The 17,739-nt window shown below is 45.4% G+C and overlaps 1 protein-coding gene across 6 annotated transcripts in view; it reads right to left on the bottom strand.

Moving 5' to 3' along the window:
• The window catches only part of MEIS1 (Meis homeobox 1), a 163,770-nt gene that overhangs the window by 2,536 nt on the left and 143,495 nt on the right, over nucleotides 1-17,739 (bottom strand). For 2 of the 6 annotated variants that reach the window (XM_035553012.2, XM_035553011.2), the window contains exons 10-11: nucleotides 3,028-3,086; nucleotides 1,700-1,789 (exon numbers count right to left, since the gene is read on the bottom strand). In XM_035553012.2, coding sequence (XP_035408905.1) covers nucleotides 1,700-1,789; nucleotides 3,028-3,086 — 149 coding nt within the window. Of the gene's footprint in view, nucleotides 1-1,343; nucleotides 1,440-1,699; nucleotides 1,790-2,946; nucleotides 3,087-12,059; nucleotides 12,202-17,739 lie in introns of those variants that run through there. The other 4 variants (XM_050709418.1, XM_050709419.1, XM_035553014.2 and 1 more) reach the window with 3 other exon arrangements.

The raw sequence follows: 17,739 nt of genomic DNA, 5'->3' as shown, positions 1-17,739 counted from the left end.
CTCTAGCAATGAATAGCTGCTTAATCTAGCCTAAAGGAACATTTTTGAACTAATGAAAATTGCTTATAAAATATACTGTACTCACAGCTCTTTAATCAAAAAAGATGATAATATTTTTTGTAATAACCTATTAATTTAATTGGTCACGAAGCATAAAATACATCATTTAAATTTAATTGACCCAGAAACTAAGAAACAATATTTAAATTAACTAAGCTAGAAATTTCCATGATGAGGTAATAAGGCTGTTGCATTCCCAAGCTCGGTGGAATGTTTTCACAGCTAATTGTTGAAACTTATTTTTGACTTGTGCCCAGAGAAGACAACTCCAAAACACACTTGGCCTTGGTAACTTCAAACGCTCCCTTAATATAAGCAGAGGCACGACAAAGATGCCCAAATAACTGCTTTTAACTCCATAAACAAAGCAATAGAAACAGAATCGGGCATCATTTAAACATGGTATCGGTGCCTCGGTGTTTCAAACTGCTTTACTTTTAAAAAAAAAAAAAATTGTATAATGTCTTTTCCCCTATAAAAAGACAAGAGCAAAAAAAAAAAATCTGGGACAGTTTTTCTAGGCTTTCTTCACGAGGCCTGCCACTGAAGATTGCATTAATGATCTCTATTTTTGTATACTGAATAAGTCAAATCCATTTGTCACACTGCAAGTGATGGCATACTTAATTTGGATATAGTCAATTAGCCTGGGCTAAGCTCCATAGCCTGCTGTGCACACCTCTATTTTGTATTCTCTCTTTTTCCTTTGCCACACGTAATCCCATTATGATGGACAGACAAAGAGAAATAAACTTGAAAAAAAATCAAACTTTCGTTGATCGCCTTCCAAAACGTAACTCGCCCTAAGTGAAGCTGCTGTTTATTTTACCTAAAAGAAGTCTCTGTTTGGCTTTTTGGTGTCTCGCAGGTTAGCGTAGAAATGTAACTCATGCATCAACTGCGGTTAGACAGATTTATGACACTTTGGGGACATGCTCTTTCCTCTCCCTGCACTGCTGCAGACTGCTTACATTTTGCAAATCAGTCTGTTGCCTTGGCGACGGGCTCCCCCACCTCCCGGCTGCTGCTCGTTTCGTCATGTGGTCAGTGCTGTATAATAGCATCGCGCCGCAGCACCCGCGGACAGCACACGCAGGGGCTGCGCGGCCCGGCAAGCTTGGCTCGAGCCAGAGGGAAGGGAAAAGGAACCGAAGGAGCCCAGGCGCGGGACGGAGAGGAATGAACAAGCATGAAGCTATGGGCAGGGAGAACGTTGGGAAATGCACGGAGAAAAAAAAATATCCCTGGAACAAAGTGAGAACAAAGACCCCATTTGTACTTACTTCCCCCCGGCTTTGCCATTGGGTACCTAGGTGAAGGTTACATGTAGTGCCACTGCCCCTCCATGCCCATATTCATGCCCATTCCACTCATAGGTCCTAGAGGGAGATAAAAATCCGAGAAGATGCCAGAGAATGAGCAAAGTCAACAGATAGTGCCGAAAGCCCCCTTTCCACACCGCAGCCTTCCGCAGGGGCGAGGAGCAATTGCAAGGGAGAAGCGCCCCACTCTCCCTCGACGGTGCTGAAGGCGAGCAGAAGACAGGCGAGGCGAGGCGAGGCGAGGCGGCAGCTGAGATGAGGGCGGAGGATGGCGGCGGCGGTCGCCCATCCATGCCCAACACTACCCCGGGGCTTACCTGGCGCTCGGATGCCCATGTGCTGCTGGCCGTCCATCACGAAGCCTCCCATCGGCTGCCCGTCAGGGTTGTAGGGTGTGCCTTGACTTACTGGAAAAGCGCAAAGGGTTTTTTTTTTAACAATGCTCGGAAGAGTTCACGTCACCTTGCGGCCGCGCGTGGTCCTTGCCCCATGCCTAAGAACTCCAAGGATGACCACCAGTGGGGACTCACAACAGAGGAAAAAAACATCTACAGTTCGAATCTGGCGGCTGCACTAACAAGCTCACACAGTTCGGGCTTAATTTCCTCCTGTGAGTTTGGAAATAAATGAAGTTGGCCATCAGAAATATTGGGATGCAACGAGCCCCTGCTCCAGCTGCTGCCGCTGCTGACGTCAATGCCAAGACCTGCATAGGAGCTGGATTTTATGGCCAGAATAGTCACACTGAAATCCCAGTGTGTTAAATTACGCCCATGCGCTTTTACAAGAGCAGGACCTGAACACGTCCGTGCCAGAGATTTACCTCTAATGGCAAAATAATCAAATGTGCTCGGAGAGAGCGCATCGCCCAAAGGCGTCTTTGACAGCGACGGATGCAGATAGCTGGGCAGGGAGGCTGAGAAAACCAAACGGACCCTGGGTAATAGCAAATACCCACACTGAGCTGTGAGCCGAGATCCCAGGCAGGACTGGCATGTCAAAACTTTGGGTTAAAAAATAAATCCCCCCAAAGGAAAACCCAACCACTCCGGGATCCCCAAAGGGAGATACTGAAAGGAAGAGACAAGAGACAAAAGGACCGTACCCGAGTCCCGCTACCTGAATTGTAGGTTTTAACTGTACATTAAAAGCTGCCTTCAGAAGTGAGCTGCCTTGGGTTATTAAAGCACATAAAGCTCTACCTCATTGAATGTCTTTGAACTTTACTGAGTCCCACAAGTGATTCTGACCCCTTTGCCCTTTTGACAGGTAATAAAGTTTACAGCAATTCCACACCAAGCCATGCACCAGGGAGTGGTCACAGGAGCAGCAAGAGCTGGGGAGGAAAACTCAAAACAAATGCAAAAAAATAAGAACAACATTAATTCCGAATGTGCTCAGAAAGTCTGGTCATGGAGCAGATAATTGGAGTTTCTTCTTTGAATTATATTTTATTTTTCCCAAAATATTTTAATCGTGTTAAAACTATTAGCTTTGCAATGAGACAAAGCTGGTTTTAGTTTAATTGTCAATCACTCCCAGCATTCATTTCTCATTTATTTACCAGGTAATGGACCTCCCGGTGAATGGCTCGAGGATGGTTTTTGCCTGCGTGACTCGAATACGGTTACTACTGGGGACTTGCCTGCTCGATTGGACTGGTCTATCATGGGCTGGACTATTCTTCTTCTAGCATTAATAAACCTGCAACAAAAAGAGGGAAGCAAACGGTTACGGAGGGGGCGACTTCCAGCCTTCCCCAAGCCTGCACCCCAACGCGGGACTCTAAACTGGGCTGCGCGCAGCTTCAGACACAGCCAACCCCGCAACCCCTGGTGACCTCCGAGAGTACAGGCTTGGAGTTTCTGAGCTGATTTATGTTTGCCTGCTTTTACCACAGTTGGACACTTCCATTTTATCTTTTCATGGGGGAATTAGCGGAGTTTTCAGGAAACAATACCAGCAACACTCTTCGTGATTCAGAGAGGAGCACAAAAACCGGGTGGCGACCGAGGGATGCACGTAAGGGCATCTGCTACCTCCCCCTAATTAGTGACATTTCTGTCTTATGTCCTCTGACTTCTTTTTCCACTTTTTTTTTTTTATCAAAACCTTCCCCTACCTCTTTCAAACCTAATTCTCTTTTAATGCCCACTATTAAGATAATGAACTGTGATGGCAGAACACCATCAAATGAGGGAACGTCTGGAGTTTTATCACCACTAAGTCACACTGCTGGGGACTTCAGAGCCCTGCATTCCTTGTAGCCATTTCTTGGTGGGTTTTTACACCCACCCCCCCCCCCCCCCTTTATGCAAAGTCTGAGGGGTCAAGGCGAGGTCATAGCTTTACAGTAATTGAATTTATAATCCTGTTTTCTCCAGCTAGGCCTGACCATTTACAGCAAACATCTTGTTAAACTGTAATTACTGGACTACTGAAAATTCCCCACGAACAATCAAAAGCAGATCTTTGGAAATAAAAAAGGTACGGTCGGTTTTAAAAGCAGTCCTCTGCAACCGTACTCCTCGTGGTTTTTAGCTCTTCGCCTTGGTCTTGTAATGCCTATTTGGGGAAGGAATATTCAAAAAAATTTGGAGCAAAACAGAATGAGGGAGGAGATCACAAGTGCCCCCAGTCTCCTCGGCTTGTAGTCCTGGTGGCACAGAAATCAGGAGTCTCAAAAGCATGGCTGGAAACCTGTCCCAGCAGTGCTAGAAGAACTTCTCTTGTGGTTTTGCTAATCAGCAAGCTTAGTTAAAAACCATTTGGAAAAAATCTCCATCGAGATTTAATTACGCTATGGCAAAGCCTCATAACCAGACTTTACATTCTTTGAAAGAGAGAAATAATAACAAAAACATGTATTCCTCAATATTTACTAGGAAAGGAAGAAGCATGAGCACGGGTAAAACCCCACTACGCTTTGCAAAACGTAGTGCTAAAGTACACAAAGGGATACTTGGAGCTCGGTTTTGTTGCCTTTCCTTGCCGTGGCTTAGCAAGAGCTCTCCTATAGCAGAGATAAAGCCACCAGGACACTCCCAAAGGAACCGTGGTGCCCACCCCTTCCCTGACACCAGCCAGGATAACCATCACAAAACACCGCACGGGGCTGTTTGTTTTGCCATCATCAAAGACCAGCAGGGGCTATTTGGGGTTCCTCCTATCTCCCCTTCCTGGCTGCTTCACATTATGCAAAAGCTCCTGCAAAAATTAATCAAGATGTTGGGCCCTAATCAAGGCTGTCTCGACCAAACGGGCTGAAAATGTTCCACAACACAAAGGCACAAATTCCAGGCGCTGTGCTGGAAACCTTACACCTGAAATAGGTCATGTTTTGTCAGCAACAGTATTGTATCAATTTTTGTACACACTCCCAGTAACAAAAAAAAAAAACAAAAAACCTTCAACTCAGCAAACGGTGTTGCAAATCAGTTTATCATTATCTTGTACAAACCATGAAAATTAGAATCATGTGAGCAGAAGGTTAGACTAATTCTCCTTTCTCATTATAAGCACAGGTGTAGCACAAACACCATGTGAAATAAGCAATTAAAAAAATCTGCTTTTTTCCCCCATTAGCTGCCTTAGCTCCATGACCAATTAGAAAATTGTTTAATATCTGTAATCTGCATTTGCAGAAAGCAATTTTCACAGCAACTCTCCCAAGTAAAACAACAACACAAAACCCTGGTGCCCCAGCCATTTATTTTTGCATGCCTGGCAGGCACTCGCTGTGCTCACTCCTTCCCCCAAATGCCCCATTCCCCAGCCCTCTTACTGGGGTGGGTTTGGGGCTGCTCGCTGAAACCTTCATTTGTCAAAAGCTTTCCCCCAAACCAAAAAGAAACCCTGAGCAGCCACACAAACATCACAACCTTCCCCTCCAAGTGCTTTCGGGAAGAATGAGGTTCTCTTTCCAATAAACCATGCAGCTGGAATTTGCCAATAATCATCCGAAGATGTGGCTGCAGTAAAACCTCTTTTCACCTGTTTGCCCCATATTATCACTTGGGACGTCTGCTTTAAGAACATTTTACGCAAAGGTACTTAATAGTTAGCTTCTTCCTATGCATTCCTATAAGTATTTTATATAAGTAGCTCATCTGCAAACCAGCCCTGTGTTTGGATGTCTTCAGGGTGAATTCAGACGCAAGAACATTTTCCTTCTGGGCAAAGCAATAAAATGACATTCTTGCTCCTCCCACTAGAAGTCAAACCGAGGTCAGCTCCCCATCCTTGTATCTGTTTAAATAAACTGGTCCAGCTGTTTGTTTCCAGGATGCCCTTTAACCTTCTGTCCCATCCTCCCTGCCTTTGTAACAGAACGCTTTACTTTGCATTATAGTAGACTCCAAACTACTATGCATTAAAAAAAAAAAAAAGTATTCACTTTCAAGTTTCTTCCTGCATCCCAAACCTGGAATTCACAAGAAGCCATCAGATTAAAACTATTAATGTGTCTTGCCTTGACAGAACACAACGCAGTGCTGTTACATTTATAAATCACATCCGAGAACTCTTTGCAAGCAAAACTGTGAGTTAGCTGTGGCTGCAGAAATCCATGGGCATGGGGATAATTTCTTCATACTCTCTGTTGCTTTCTTTGATAGAAGGGTCGTTTTGATTGCTCTTTGAATTTCCAAAGTGCTGTGTTGATGTAACATCAGCAAAACCAGTGGAACAGAAAAGCCAAGAGGAAAACTCTCACTGCCCCTTTTCCTCTACGTTCACATTCACCTATCTTAAGTGAAAGAAACCCTGATTCACTCTGATTGTTTACAGTTCAGAGGAATCAAGATCCAAAAAAGGTATTCACATATTAAGAGCTACTCATATGTAGTCTTCTCAAAATATGACTAAACATAAAACTTAAGGTCATGATCAAAACCCCAGCACAATCTTACTTGGGTGAGTAAAGATTCACACAGGCTCAAAGGGCTGCACGAAGGGTGTGCTTCCCCCATACCACCGCTCTATGCATTGACACGTTTGCTCTGATGTGGGAGTGCTTTTTGGTTTTTGTTTATTTTCTCCCTAAAGAGCAGAATCAATAGTGGCACAAACAGAATGACAACTTGTACCCATCTTCTAGAGAACTCTGCAAAACCACATACTCCCAGCTTGCTCTTATGCTTTGGCTTGTTTTATGTGTTTTTTTTTTTCTCTTTTTGCAAGGGGGAGGATCTGACATGGAGGAAACGTTTGGACAGTTGGGCAAACACAGAAGTTTAAAGACGATGGTATTTATTATTATTTTTAAACTTAACTTTTCCTTGCCCTTTTGGGAACGTGAGATCATGCCTTCCACCGCGTCCCGACAAGCGAGCAAGAACGAGCTCTTCCACCTGCCTAACCCCCAAGTGAAGATGCAGGAAACCCTCTTTTGTGCCATTTGCACTTTCCTAGGATGTATTCTCTTAGCTCTCGTGCCCTGGGTCTGTCCCCAGAGGTCACTGGCAGTCTCCGTCACCGGTCCCACGGGTGAGAGCCAGCCCCGGACTCGCAATGCCGCGATCCGCCGCTGCACTCTGACCTTCAGCTTGGCCGCCCTCGTCGCGACGCACAAGTTTTGTTTCTTCTCAGCGAGGGGCGGCATGGCCGGTGATGACAAAAGACTATTTTATTTGGAAATTGCCTACAATAATAGCAGCCAGAGAGCGGGTATTTTCAGAGGGTCACAAAACCCTCCGAAAGGCGCAGCTCGCTGGGCTCAGGTTACAGCCCCAGTGACATTTTCTGCATAGATCTGTTCTTTCTCCCTTCCCCTTGTATTTCAGTTCTGTTTAGTGAATAAAACAAGGCCTTCCTTCGCTGTCATGAGTTTCCAAAGTCACTTTTGCTCAGGAATTGACAGAGTGATTGTGGGGACTTCCAATTTGCAGCGTTTGAATGAAAATTCCCAGCGCAAGCTGTCTGAAAGCCGATGCTGAGACTTGGTGCTCTGTTGCATTTTCCTCTCCCCCGGCCCTGCTGGATGAGGACAGCTTCACACCAGGACTGACTTCTGATACCTGGAGTTACAGGCTGCTCCTTGTCAACACTGTCCCAGCACACTGGGTGTGACTGCAAGCCAGGAGTCTGTGGATCAACAACAGTGCCAACAAGTCCCCCCAAATCCCTCTGCCTCATTTTGTCTTCAAGCTCCTTCTAACAAACCAGGTTTAAGGACTTTAGGAAAGCCCATAATACCTACAAACACCGTTACTAAAATGTCTCATCCCTCTGGAAAAAAACAGCATCCCTCTTAACAACAAGCAAATCATCATTTTTATAAGAGATGCCAAAATAACCGAAGACCTTCAAACTCGCAAATAATTCACTTGTAAAACCAGCCATGGTCTTTTTTACATACTGGGATTCTTCATTTATACCCCAATGAAACAACTTTCTCTATTCAGCACTTAATTCCTCAACGCTTAACAGGTTTATCTCTAATAAAAACAATTTAAATGGAAGTGTGCTATAAACTGGGATTATTATACTTCAGTAACTGCATTATTCCTTATTTTAACGTATTTTTTTTTTCTTGGGTATTTGTTTTCCAGAGCTTTTTTAAGGAATCAGTTAAAAGAAAAAAAAAAAACAAAACAGAAATGATTTCACAGAATACTTTCAAATGTTGAAAAACAGCCTTAAAAATAAAAAGCCCCCTCTGTAATTATGAACAGAAAAAATAACTGCAGACTTCTGAATGGTAATCACATCTCCCCGTTCCTAAAATGAGAAATAAATGTTAAGAGTGCTTACTGCCGTTATTAGAAAGTTTTGATCCTGAAGTCAGTTACCGAGCTTAATGACCCATAACTACCAGTCATTAGCAATCCATGCTCTCTGTACTCCCTTTATTTGTAAAGAAAAAAAAAAATCCAAGACACTCAAGAAACTTTGTTCAATTTAAAGTCAGACCTTATGAAGTCATGTTTGGCAACTTTTCTTGGTTTCTCCTCCTCCTCCTCCTCCTCCTCTGAAATGAAGACAGTTCAGGACTGCAATACATCATTTACAACACTAAATGGAGGTAGGGAGGGAAGAAAGTACATGGGCTGCTAACCACCCACTCCAGAGACGTAATAGCGGAGTTGACTCCAAAGGCAGTGGGTCTATCCATCAGGAGGAGCAGGAAGGTCTTCCAAAAGCTCTCCTCTTCCTCCCTCCTCCGCTGGCAGCACCAGCCCCAGCGACTGCATATAGGGCTGGGGGTGTCGCAAGACAATATTGAAGAGCGAACAAATAAAATACTATGCAAAACGAGTGATGAAAAACCACTAATTAGCTGACAAATTTGATGTAAAGCACTAATGAAAACCATGTGTGGTTCTGCAATTTAGTTTTAAAAATAGCTTCTGACTTCAAGCATTACTATGTGACCCCACCGATGTATTCATGTTGTGCATTCAGAAAAGTTGTTTTAAAGCAGGAGAGTGCTATTGAATCTCTCGCAAGCCAACCCTGCTAATGTACTAAGCATATCAAGTGCAAAAATAGAAAGCAGGGAGATGGGATCAGGTATGTGCTTCTTGTACAAGGGCTGGCTATGCCCTACATTCAGCCAGCCCAACGTGCCAGCTCTGCCCTTGGCTGCATCCTGTGCTCGATCTCCTCCAAACCCTTTAAACCCCTTCCCCTCCTGCCGCACACCCTGGTTTCTTCTCAAACCACCGTGGGACACATCCTGCCTCCAGACAAGCAGGTTGGGCTCTGGGGAGCCACAAGGCGAGGGCGCCCTGCTACCAGCCCTGTGGGGTGCCATGCAGCTCTGGTGACCACCTCAGGGTGGCAGTGAGCCCAGCGGTGGCTCATGCTCCCCATGCAAGAGTGATGGCTGATGGCTTTCCATCACGGCACATCTTGAGCTCCTGGCCCCGCTCTCCCCATGGCCCAAATGTTCCCCTAACCCCATCTCCACACAGGGCTGGCGGCTGCAGAATCGGTCTTTCTAGAAGAAAGCTGGGCAGGAAACACTCTTCCTGTCTTGCAAAATTGTTCCTGTTCCCCAGCAGGATGGAGCTAAAGCCTATTTGTATTTCTTTAGTTAGTTCTGAATGCAAAACAAGGGAGGGACTCGCTAGGGATGGGTGAAGAGCCAATGTGCCCTGGGTAGGGCTCCCCGGAGCTGCACCTCCCTGCTCTGCCCATCTCCAGGGCCTCCCACATCATAGCCGAGCGCTCCAAAGCCTGGGCTGCCACTGGCCTTTCCACTCCGCTCTCCTCTTTCTCCTCCTCCCATCCATAAATGCTGTTTTCTGCCTTCAAAAAAAAGCCCTGCCGAGATGGAAACTCTCCGGTGACGAGCCAGGTCCAGCTTCCGCGCTTCTCCCCGCCGGTGCCACGGAGCCCCAGCAGATGCAGCGCTGCCGGCCTCGGCTGCGCCAGGGGGGCCCGCAGCAAAGCTCATTCCCTGACACCGCAATTCCCTCGTGGTGCAAAGCAGATGTAAACTTGCCCTCAGCAGCCAGATGATGTAAGGGGAAATCTTTAAATGGCAAAGTGCCAGCAGAGCTGACCTCCTGTCTCTTCCCTACTCCCAAATCCCAGTGCAGCTGTACTCTGTTGATCTCCGTGTGCCACAATTAGCCTTTAAGGAATATGGCAAGGATTCATCTAGCAGAGCACTGCTAAGGCTGCTCTAACTCACACCCGGGACAGCGCTGACCCAGCACAGCTCTGCAACTGGGTACGCAACACGCCGTTGGCCAAAATCTTGCTTCCCCCAAAAACGCTCACTCCGTGCAAGGGCTGATGTTGCGCGGGCATAGGAAAATTTGTGGTCCCTTTTCCACTGCAGGCTGGGAGAGTGGTTAATCTCAGTGCCATGCAGTGCACTGTCTTTGCTGGGATAGAGAAGTATGCACGTGAACGTGCAGGCCATGCCACAAACCCCAGGATCTCCCACAAGCTCGTGGCAGATGGCATGCAGGCCCTGCAAGCTTTGGGAGCAGCCCAGACTGCGATGCCAACCTCCCAGCACGGTGTTTAGTACCAGCCTTGAGCTCCCCAGCTCTGAAAGGGGTCTGGAGGGTGGTCTGAACCTCAATTTTCCATCTTAACCTTCAACAGAGCCCACATGGCTGGGCTCCGTAATGCAGGGCCCACTCTGGTGCACACAACACTTGCGGTGCACGCCAGCGGCCTGCCTCCAGCAGAACGCTGCAAATCAACAGTCAGGGTCCTACTCGGCAGCAGGGATTTCCCTGGGAATGGGCCTGAACTGCCAGAAAACGACTTGCCATTGCTTTGCAAACACTCCTCTCCCTCAGCAATTTCCTTTTCCTCTGTTGATTCAACAGCATCCCTTATTTAAGCCACCATCATGTTTGTGAGAGGTGCCCGCATGATCTCTGGGCTTTCTCCTGCAACACAAGGGGTCTAAACACAGTGGGACCTCCTTCAAGGCCTAAGGTTCTCATCCATCAGCTGTGAGCCTCATCCAGCTAGCTTGCCTCCCTGTTCACCCCGATGTATCCCAGGTATGGCCCTGGGGCTGGAAGCCATGCCTGCTCCTCCAGGCCCAAGCAGCATCCCCACACCAGCTCCTCCCAGCCTGTGAGGCACGGAGAAGCAACCGAAGGGTCACCAACCCAAAAGCTCCCTGAAGAGGAGAAGACACACTGAACCTCTCTGTGGGACCTGTGGCTCGCACGTGGAATAGGCCTTGACATCGCTCTGGCCTATACCTTGAGAAAGCAGCTCGGGGCAGATGAGGGAAGCTCTGATTCCTGTGGTCGGGCCCTTCCCACCGCGGTTGAGACAACAAACACGAGAGCAATGGTGTATGCTCTGTGATGTGGGCACCTGCGGAACTGGTTTGAAATATTTTTTTATATTTTTTGGGGGGGGCTGAAACCACGAAAGACACAACTCTGAATCACGGCCAACCTGAAAAACAACAACACGCCTCTTGAGGATGAACTGCCCCCCAAGCCATCCTACGTCAAAACGTTGTTGTCCAACCACTACTAATAACCTACTTTGTAATCTACTTTACCTAAACATAATTTCCCATTAAGTGAAGTAATTCATTTTACTTATAATCCTCCTCATGATGGCATTTTATTCGGGGAAGGAGAAAAGACATCCTCGGAAAGCAATGAAAACAAAACACGCACGGGGAGGTCAGAAGAATGTCAAAGATAAAAGGAATTTATAAGACCGTGGGACGTACAAAGCTCAGCCCCCCAGACGGGATAAAACAAGGAGTATAAACCACCTTTATAAACCTAGGAGGAGTCGGACATCTCTTGGATAAGTCTGAATAAAAAAAGGAGCGATTGATACTGCACTTTATCATTAGCCAAAAAGCCACAAGGACTACGGTGCCTGGGCAGAAAAACAAATAATAACCCATGAAACTGTTACATGACCTAGATTTCGTTGAGGACTGCGGAAGTAAATTTTTTTTTCTGCAGCATCTGCTGCCATTTCTTTTCTTTTCTTTGAAAAAGTGAAATAAAACACAGAAGCCTCGTTAGCTCTAATGCTGGTATAGCCAGCCATACATCATTTACACTGCATCATTTAAGGGCAGACAGGGCAAAACACACGCCCTCCAAAGCACTTCCTCTCCCCGAGCCTCTGGTTGTGTTTCATTTTTGAGAAGAGAAAATTGTTTTATCCAACAAGGAGGCAACATTTGCCCCATTTTTAGTATTTCAGGCTGACTTTTTAACCACTCAAAAATGCGGTTTGTTTTATGCAGGTGCAGCCTGAAGCTAGCTCATGATGTAAGTGAGAGAGAGAGTCTCTGAGGGCACCTTTCCCAGCGTGCTGGCGTTTCACTTCGCCGTGGTTAATCGCTGCACACCAATCTCAGCAACTGTTGACACAAAATAGGTGGAGATCAGGTCTGTGCAAGCACAGAATACCAGAAAGGCAAACTGTATGTAAACACACTTCAGATAGATTTGACAAGAATAGACCAAAACCTGACTTGCAAAGAAATGACAATTACTTTCCCCTTCTCTCTGCCTCTCTCCCTTATATATATATATATATATTATATATATACATTATATTATTATATATACATATTTTGGATATCGACGCTGCTTTTTCTGACAGAAACATCTCTAACCCAAAAGAAATGCTAAGCCCTGGGACCTATTTACAGAAGGCAGCACGGAGCCCTCCCCTGGATTGCAATGCAGCATTTCCACAATACAATAGCGCCCTGGATGTTTTACCAAGCTCAACTCTTGTCTTCAGGCTGTGCACACCTGAATCTCAGCCTTTTAAGAAGCAGCTAACAAAGACTTCTGACCCCTACCCTGATCCTGCCCTGCAAAGCCAGGGCAGGAGTGGAGAAAAGAGCAATCAGAGAATGTTTGAACAGTGCCTTTTAATCTTATCTTCGTGACACCTGACAGCACATTTGTTACAGAATATTAATGCATCGACTAAAAAGTTTGTCAGGTACAAAACCACCGCGGCAGAGGATGGAAAGCCCAAGGGAAAATATGATGAATTCTGCTGCACGTTAACTCCTAAAGTGCCGAGCACCTCCGGCTCCTCTGCCAGCAGGTAAACGGTGCTGGCAACATGCAGCACCCTGCCATGGGAACTGACCTTTCCCTCTCTCTCACGAGAAGCTTCTGTGCTGCCATGCTCTTGCAGTCATTTCCAACACCATTTATTTATTTGCTGGATGCTCAGGCTGCTGCTAATTACTTTGTTAGCTCGTGCAAAATCACTACACGTTTGCTGTTGAAATAAATAGCGTTTCGTCCGCTGGTTTTGCCCATCCCAGACCCAGGGCCCATCAGAGCAATGTTCAGGGGATGCGCGGTCCCCTGACTCTCTGAGACAGCGTGACCATGGTTTTGGGGTAGCTTAAGCCTCCCTCCAGCTGGGGCAAGCGCAGGCTGCAGGGCTGGACTGAGCAACAAGCCCAGGGACCTGGGCTGAGCGCCCTTCCCCTGCTTGAGCTGAAGTCCCGGATGACAAGGGGAGCGTTTCCCCCTAAACTCTTTTTATCTTCCTCCTCCAAGCATCTGCCCCTTTGGGAAAAACACGTGCCTTTTGTGCCCAAACTGTGTCCCTGCTCCTTAGGCCTGTCCATCGAAACAACCCCCTGCATGTTTACACCACTGCATCGCACTTTTAAACAGCTTTACTGAACCAAAACATACCGACAAACTCAGTGTGCTTCTAAAACCCGGTGATACGACAGTACCTGATGGCTCTGAATCCACAGCTCTTCCCCCTGGAAGCTATTTGCTCAGCTTTTCTAATAATACCTTGCTTGTCTGGCAGCTCTCCAGGGCTGTCTAAGGCAATATGCAAGCTAAACATTTTTCGTCTGATTTCAATATTTTCTTACGAGTAACTATACAGTCTTTTACCTAGCGAGTATTCCTGATTGCTGTAATTTAAGAACAGAGAAATAGACTACAGATGTAATATTATTATTACAATTGGCATTCAAGGTGAAAGGCATAACAATTAGCTAAGACTTAGTGAAAACATAAATGTAAAAATCTGCTTTAAAAGCCCAGCACATGGTATGTTTAGAACAGCTAATTTACCGCACATATTCCAAATTGCTCAAATGGTACAACAATTCGCCCAGCAAGATACTTTTTAAACATTTTTCTTGGGGTTTTGTGTGTTTTTTTGGGGAGGTGGGGAGGTATAGGGTGTGATTTTCACATTGCAAACACCTAATGTCTTATTTTTCTTCAGAATAACAAACTGTATGTGTTCTTTAAACCTGGAAAATAGATTATTTCTTACTTCTATTCTTCTGGGTTTTGTATGCATTCCCATTAAAGAAGCAGTGTTTAAATGACATCTGTAAACATATTCTTGAATTACAGAAAGAAGAAAAGTAGAATAGTTTCCAAAATCTGACAGTGTCTGATTAATTTTGCATTGCTGAAGTTGAGAGGATAATTTGTGAATGTTTTAACATTTACAAGTAAATAAGTACTTGCATTTACTGTATCTGATTACTGAGAAAAGTATTTGTTATGTTATTACACAGATTCAAATTGCATCTTGACCTTTTCTCGTTTAATCTGTTTACTGCAACAAAAGCAGTAATAGATAAATCTGAAAACAAGCGTATATTTTACCCGCCTCTAACTAAAGATCCCCGTGTGTGGCACGCTCTGCAAAGCAGCAGAGCGAATGACTTGCCTGTTTATTGTATCCTGCGATTTGGTAGGCAGTGGGGGGTGAAAATCCACCCCTGCATATAGGACCGGCACCTGCTTTTGCTGTGCTCCCTCCTTCAGGCCTCCTCCCCCTCTTACACCCTAAAAATAGTGCTTAAGTGGGACTAAAGTGGCGCGCTGGTCATGTGCTGGCCTTTTGCTCGGGGTGAGTTTCACCCTCGGCGAGGGAATTAAGCAAAGCTGATGCCTGCACTAAATGCCCAGCCCCAACCGAGTTTGGCCGCCCCCTCAAGGGGCTGCCGTGGGGCTCGGCCACGTGCATGTGGGAATCACGGGGCAACAGCAGCCTGTGGATTTAGGGTGTCCGGGGTGTGATTTAGATGCGCCAAGCCCCAAGCATGCTGAGATAAATAGGACTTCTTTCCAAAAGGTGGTGGGGCGGAGAGCCATGCAGCTGCTCCTCCTTCCTCTGCATCTCTCCCAGTCTGTGTTGGATTTTTCATCTTTTATTTTTATTTTTATTTAATTTCTTCCTTATAAAGTTTCAGCAAAAATAACTTCAGCTGTCTCCAAGAACGAGATTAGGGAAATTTGCATTATTTGATCATTTTTTCCAGTGTGTTTGGTTGGTTTGTTGTTTTTTTTTTTTTGCAAGCCTAGGAAATTATACACAAAAATGACATTTAAAGAAGCCAAGGTCATAAAATCAAGAAGTCAAGAGGTAGGAAGCTGTATTGCTAGAGCTGCTTGCATCCTATTCCTTAATCCACTTTATAGGCAAGCAGTACGGTCATCGGCTCACGGTATGATTTTTTATAGAGCCCAAAGCCTCAGTCACCACAATGACAGTTATGTTACAAGAACAAATCACTATCGTGTAGAAAAATTGATCTCTACAGGAAATAAACATCATCAAAGTTGAGTGAATAAGGCAGCGAATGGCAAGAAAATAAAAGCTCCTGGCTGGAGCAGCTGAATGCAGCACTGGAGGACGGGATTTTTAGCTGCTGCCTTGGACTGCTTGGGAGCTGCTGAGTAAATCACTGAAACCTAACTTTTCACCAGCAGTTACCAACTCCTTGTGTCTCTCCTCTGTGCCCAGCACTGGAGCTTGGAAATGTTAAATGCCAAGACACTAAAAACTTGGAGCTTCCATGAACTTGGAGACTGTTGGGCCTTTGAATGTGGATAACGTGCCATCATTCTGAGTCAGCTCAGTCCCAAACCGACACCAAACCAGTGGATGGGCTGGACCTGAACCTCTTGCAGGCTCAGTTCCTCACCTGTAAACCACAATACTATGCTCCCTCTTTGCAGGGGAACTGTAAATATATCATGCACATGTATGCATATACAGGTAAGTGGAGGTCAGTGGAGAACCTGGGTATTACAGTGGTAAGCGCTACAGGAAAGCCCATCAGGAATTATTAATTCCATCTTCAAGCAGCCGTTTGAATACGGCTCAACAAATGAAGCACTGACGAATGAGGGTAAGATAAAATATTGACTAGCTGCTCCATCATTGTCTGGTCTGTGCCCTAGATAACACAAGGGCGTTTTGGAAAAAGCAGAATGGAAACACCTAATAAAAGGCTGGCGTTCCCTCACTTTGGAGCTTTAAGAATTTGCAAACTTCATATATGTATATATATATTTATAAAGTCATTTTAATGCAGTTGCATGCATTCTGTGTAGAGAGTCACATATAGATATGTAAACATAGAGAGATACATAGGGGCATTATTATACAAATACACAGACCTTTACCTGTGTATTCCTAGGCTTTCATAACGCAAAACCAAGCACCTGACACCTAATACAGCCCTTGATGAGAATTGACTTCTCTCCTTAGAGTACCATGAGTAATTATTTGCCATTAGTTCTTAACAGGACGAGGTTCAGCTGGGATGCAGTAAACAAGGAAACCGTATAGATTGTTCAATATAGCCTGGCTGGCTCTCAGCTGAGGTAATAAGTGATTGTATCACACCTCCTGGATATTTCAATCACTGAGCGGTGGTTTTTATCACAGGGGAAAAGCACCTTATTAACCTGCATTTCGTCAGGTCCCTTCCATGTCCATATATGCAACGCTGTCAAGACTACCCAAGTTGCCCCTTCCAGCTCACGTTGTGGTGCTCTGAACCCCAAAGTGCTGTGGGGTTAAAAGACTAGCAAGGTGAGGACCTGACCAGTTCATTTAGACTGACAAGGTATCGAACTTGGCTACCTCCCTACCTGCAAGAGCTTTTGCAACACGGTAAATGCTTCCCGCTTCCCACGGTGCAAATACCCAACTGTGGCACAAAGGTGGTCCTAAGAGGCAACACTGCTGATTTGCAGGCAGAATTGTTACTAAAAAAAAAAGGGATAAGGAGGGGGGAAATCCTCCACATGGGTTATTAAAAAATAATCCAACACACACGCAAGAAAAAGGGTCAAGTTAAAACTGTGGTACTTTTAAAGACATGCGCCCTACCACTGGTAGGTTTTATGGCACGTCTCACATCATCACCCCATTCCTGTGACTCCTCCGCCATCAATAGGAGTTGTGTGCATCAAGCCGGGGAGCCCGAACACCGGGCAGGCCGTATGTGAAAAGCACCATTTTTTCGTTATGGCCGAGAACTGAAGTATGCAACTAGCACATACTGTAAAGGCATTCAAAATATGACAAAAAAATTGTTCAAATGCTTTCAATCTGCAGAAAACAAATGCTCTCTTCACTGACTTCTCTGTGGCAAACTTATAATTCTATCCAGAAAATCCAGCATTCCCAGTCTGGGCTAACGACCATGCTACCAGACATGAGTTTATGTTTTTCATGCACATTTCATGTATTCCCACATGCTGTGTTGCTGCCAATAATTTATGACTGATCTGCACCCAGCCTGCCCTTCAGCATTTTATTTAATCTCTGCAACAGTGATTTACAATGACTCATCATTAATACAAAAATGTACATGTGTGTTAACAAGTTGGGAAGAATCTAAGGAGGAAGGCGAAATTTTTTGAAAGTTGTGGCTGAATGACTTATGAGCCTGCAGAAGAAAGGCGAAGCTAAACCAGAAACGATACGTTAGCTCTTCCCCGCAGCGAACAATTTGGGCAAAAAGAAATGGTTCTCATGCACGCCGTGTTACACAGAAATGTATTTTTCAGGGAAAGGCTGGGAGAGGGTTGCCCGCGCACCCAGGACCAAGTAGCTGTTGCTCACCCCATGGCCAGCTGCTTCCTGC

The sequence above is a fragment of the Cygnus atratus genome, chromosome 3 (assembly GCF_013377495.2).
Source record: "Cygnus atratus isolate AKBS03 ecotype Queensland, Australia chromosome 3, CAtr_DNAZoo_HiC_assembly, whole genome shotgun sequence".
Taxonomy (NCBI): Eukaryota; Metazoa; Chordata; class Aves; order Anseriformes; family Anatidae; genus Cygnus; species Cygnus atratus.
Note: the sequence above shows the minus strand (reverse complement) of the source record. Positions and strands in the feature narration are given on the sequence as shown.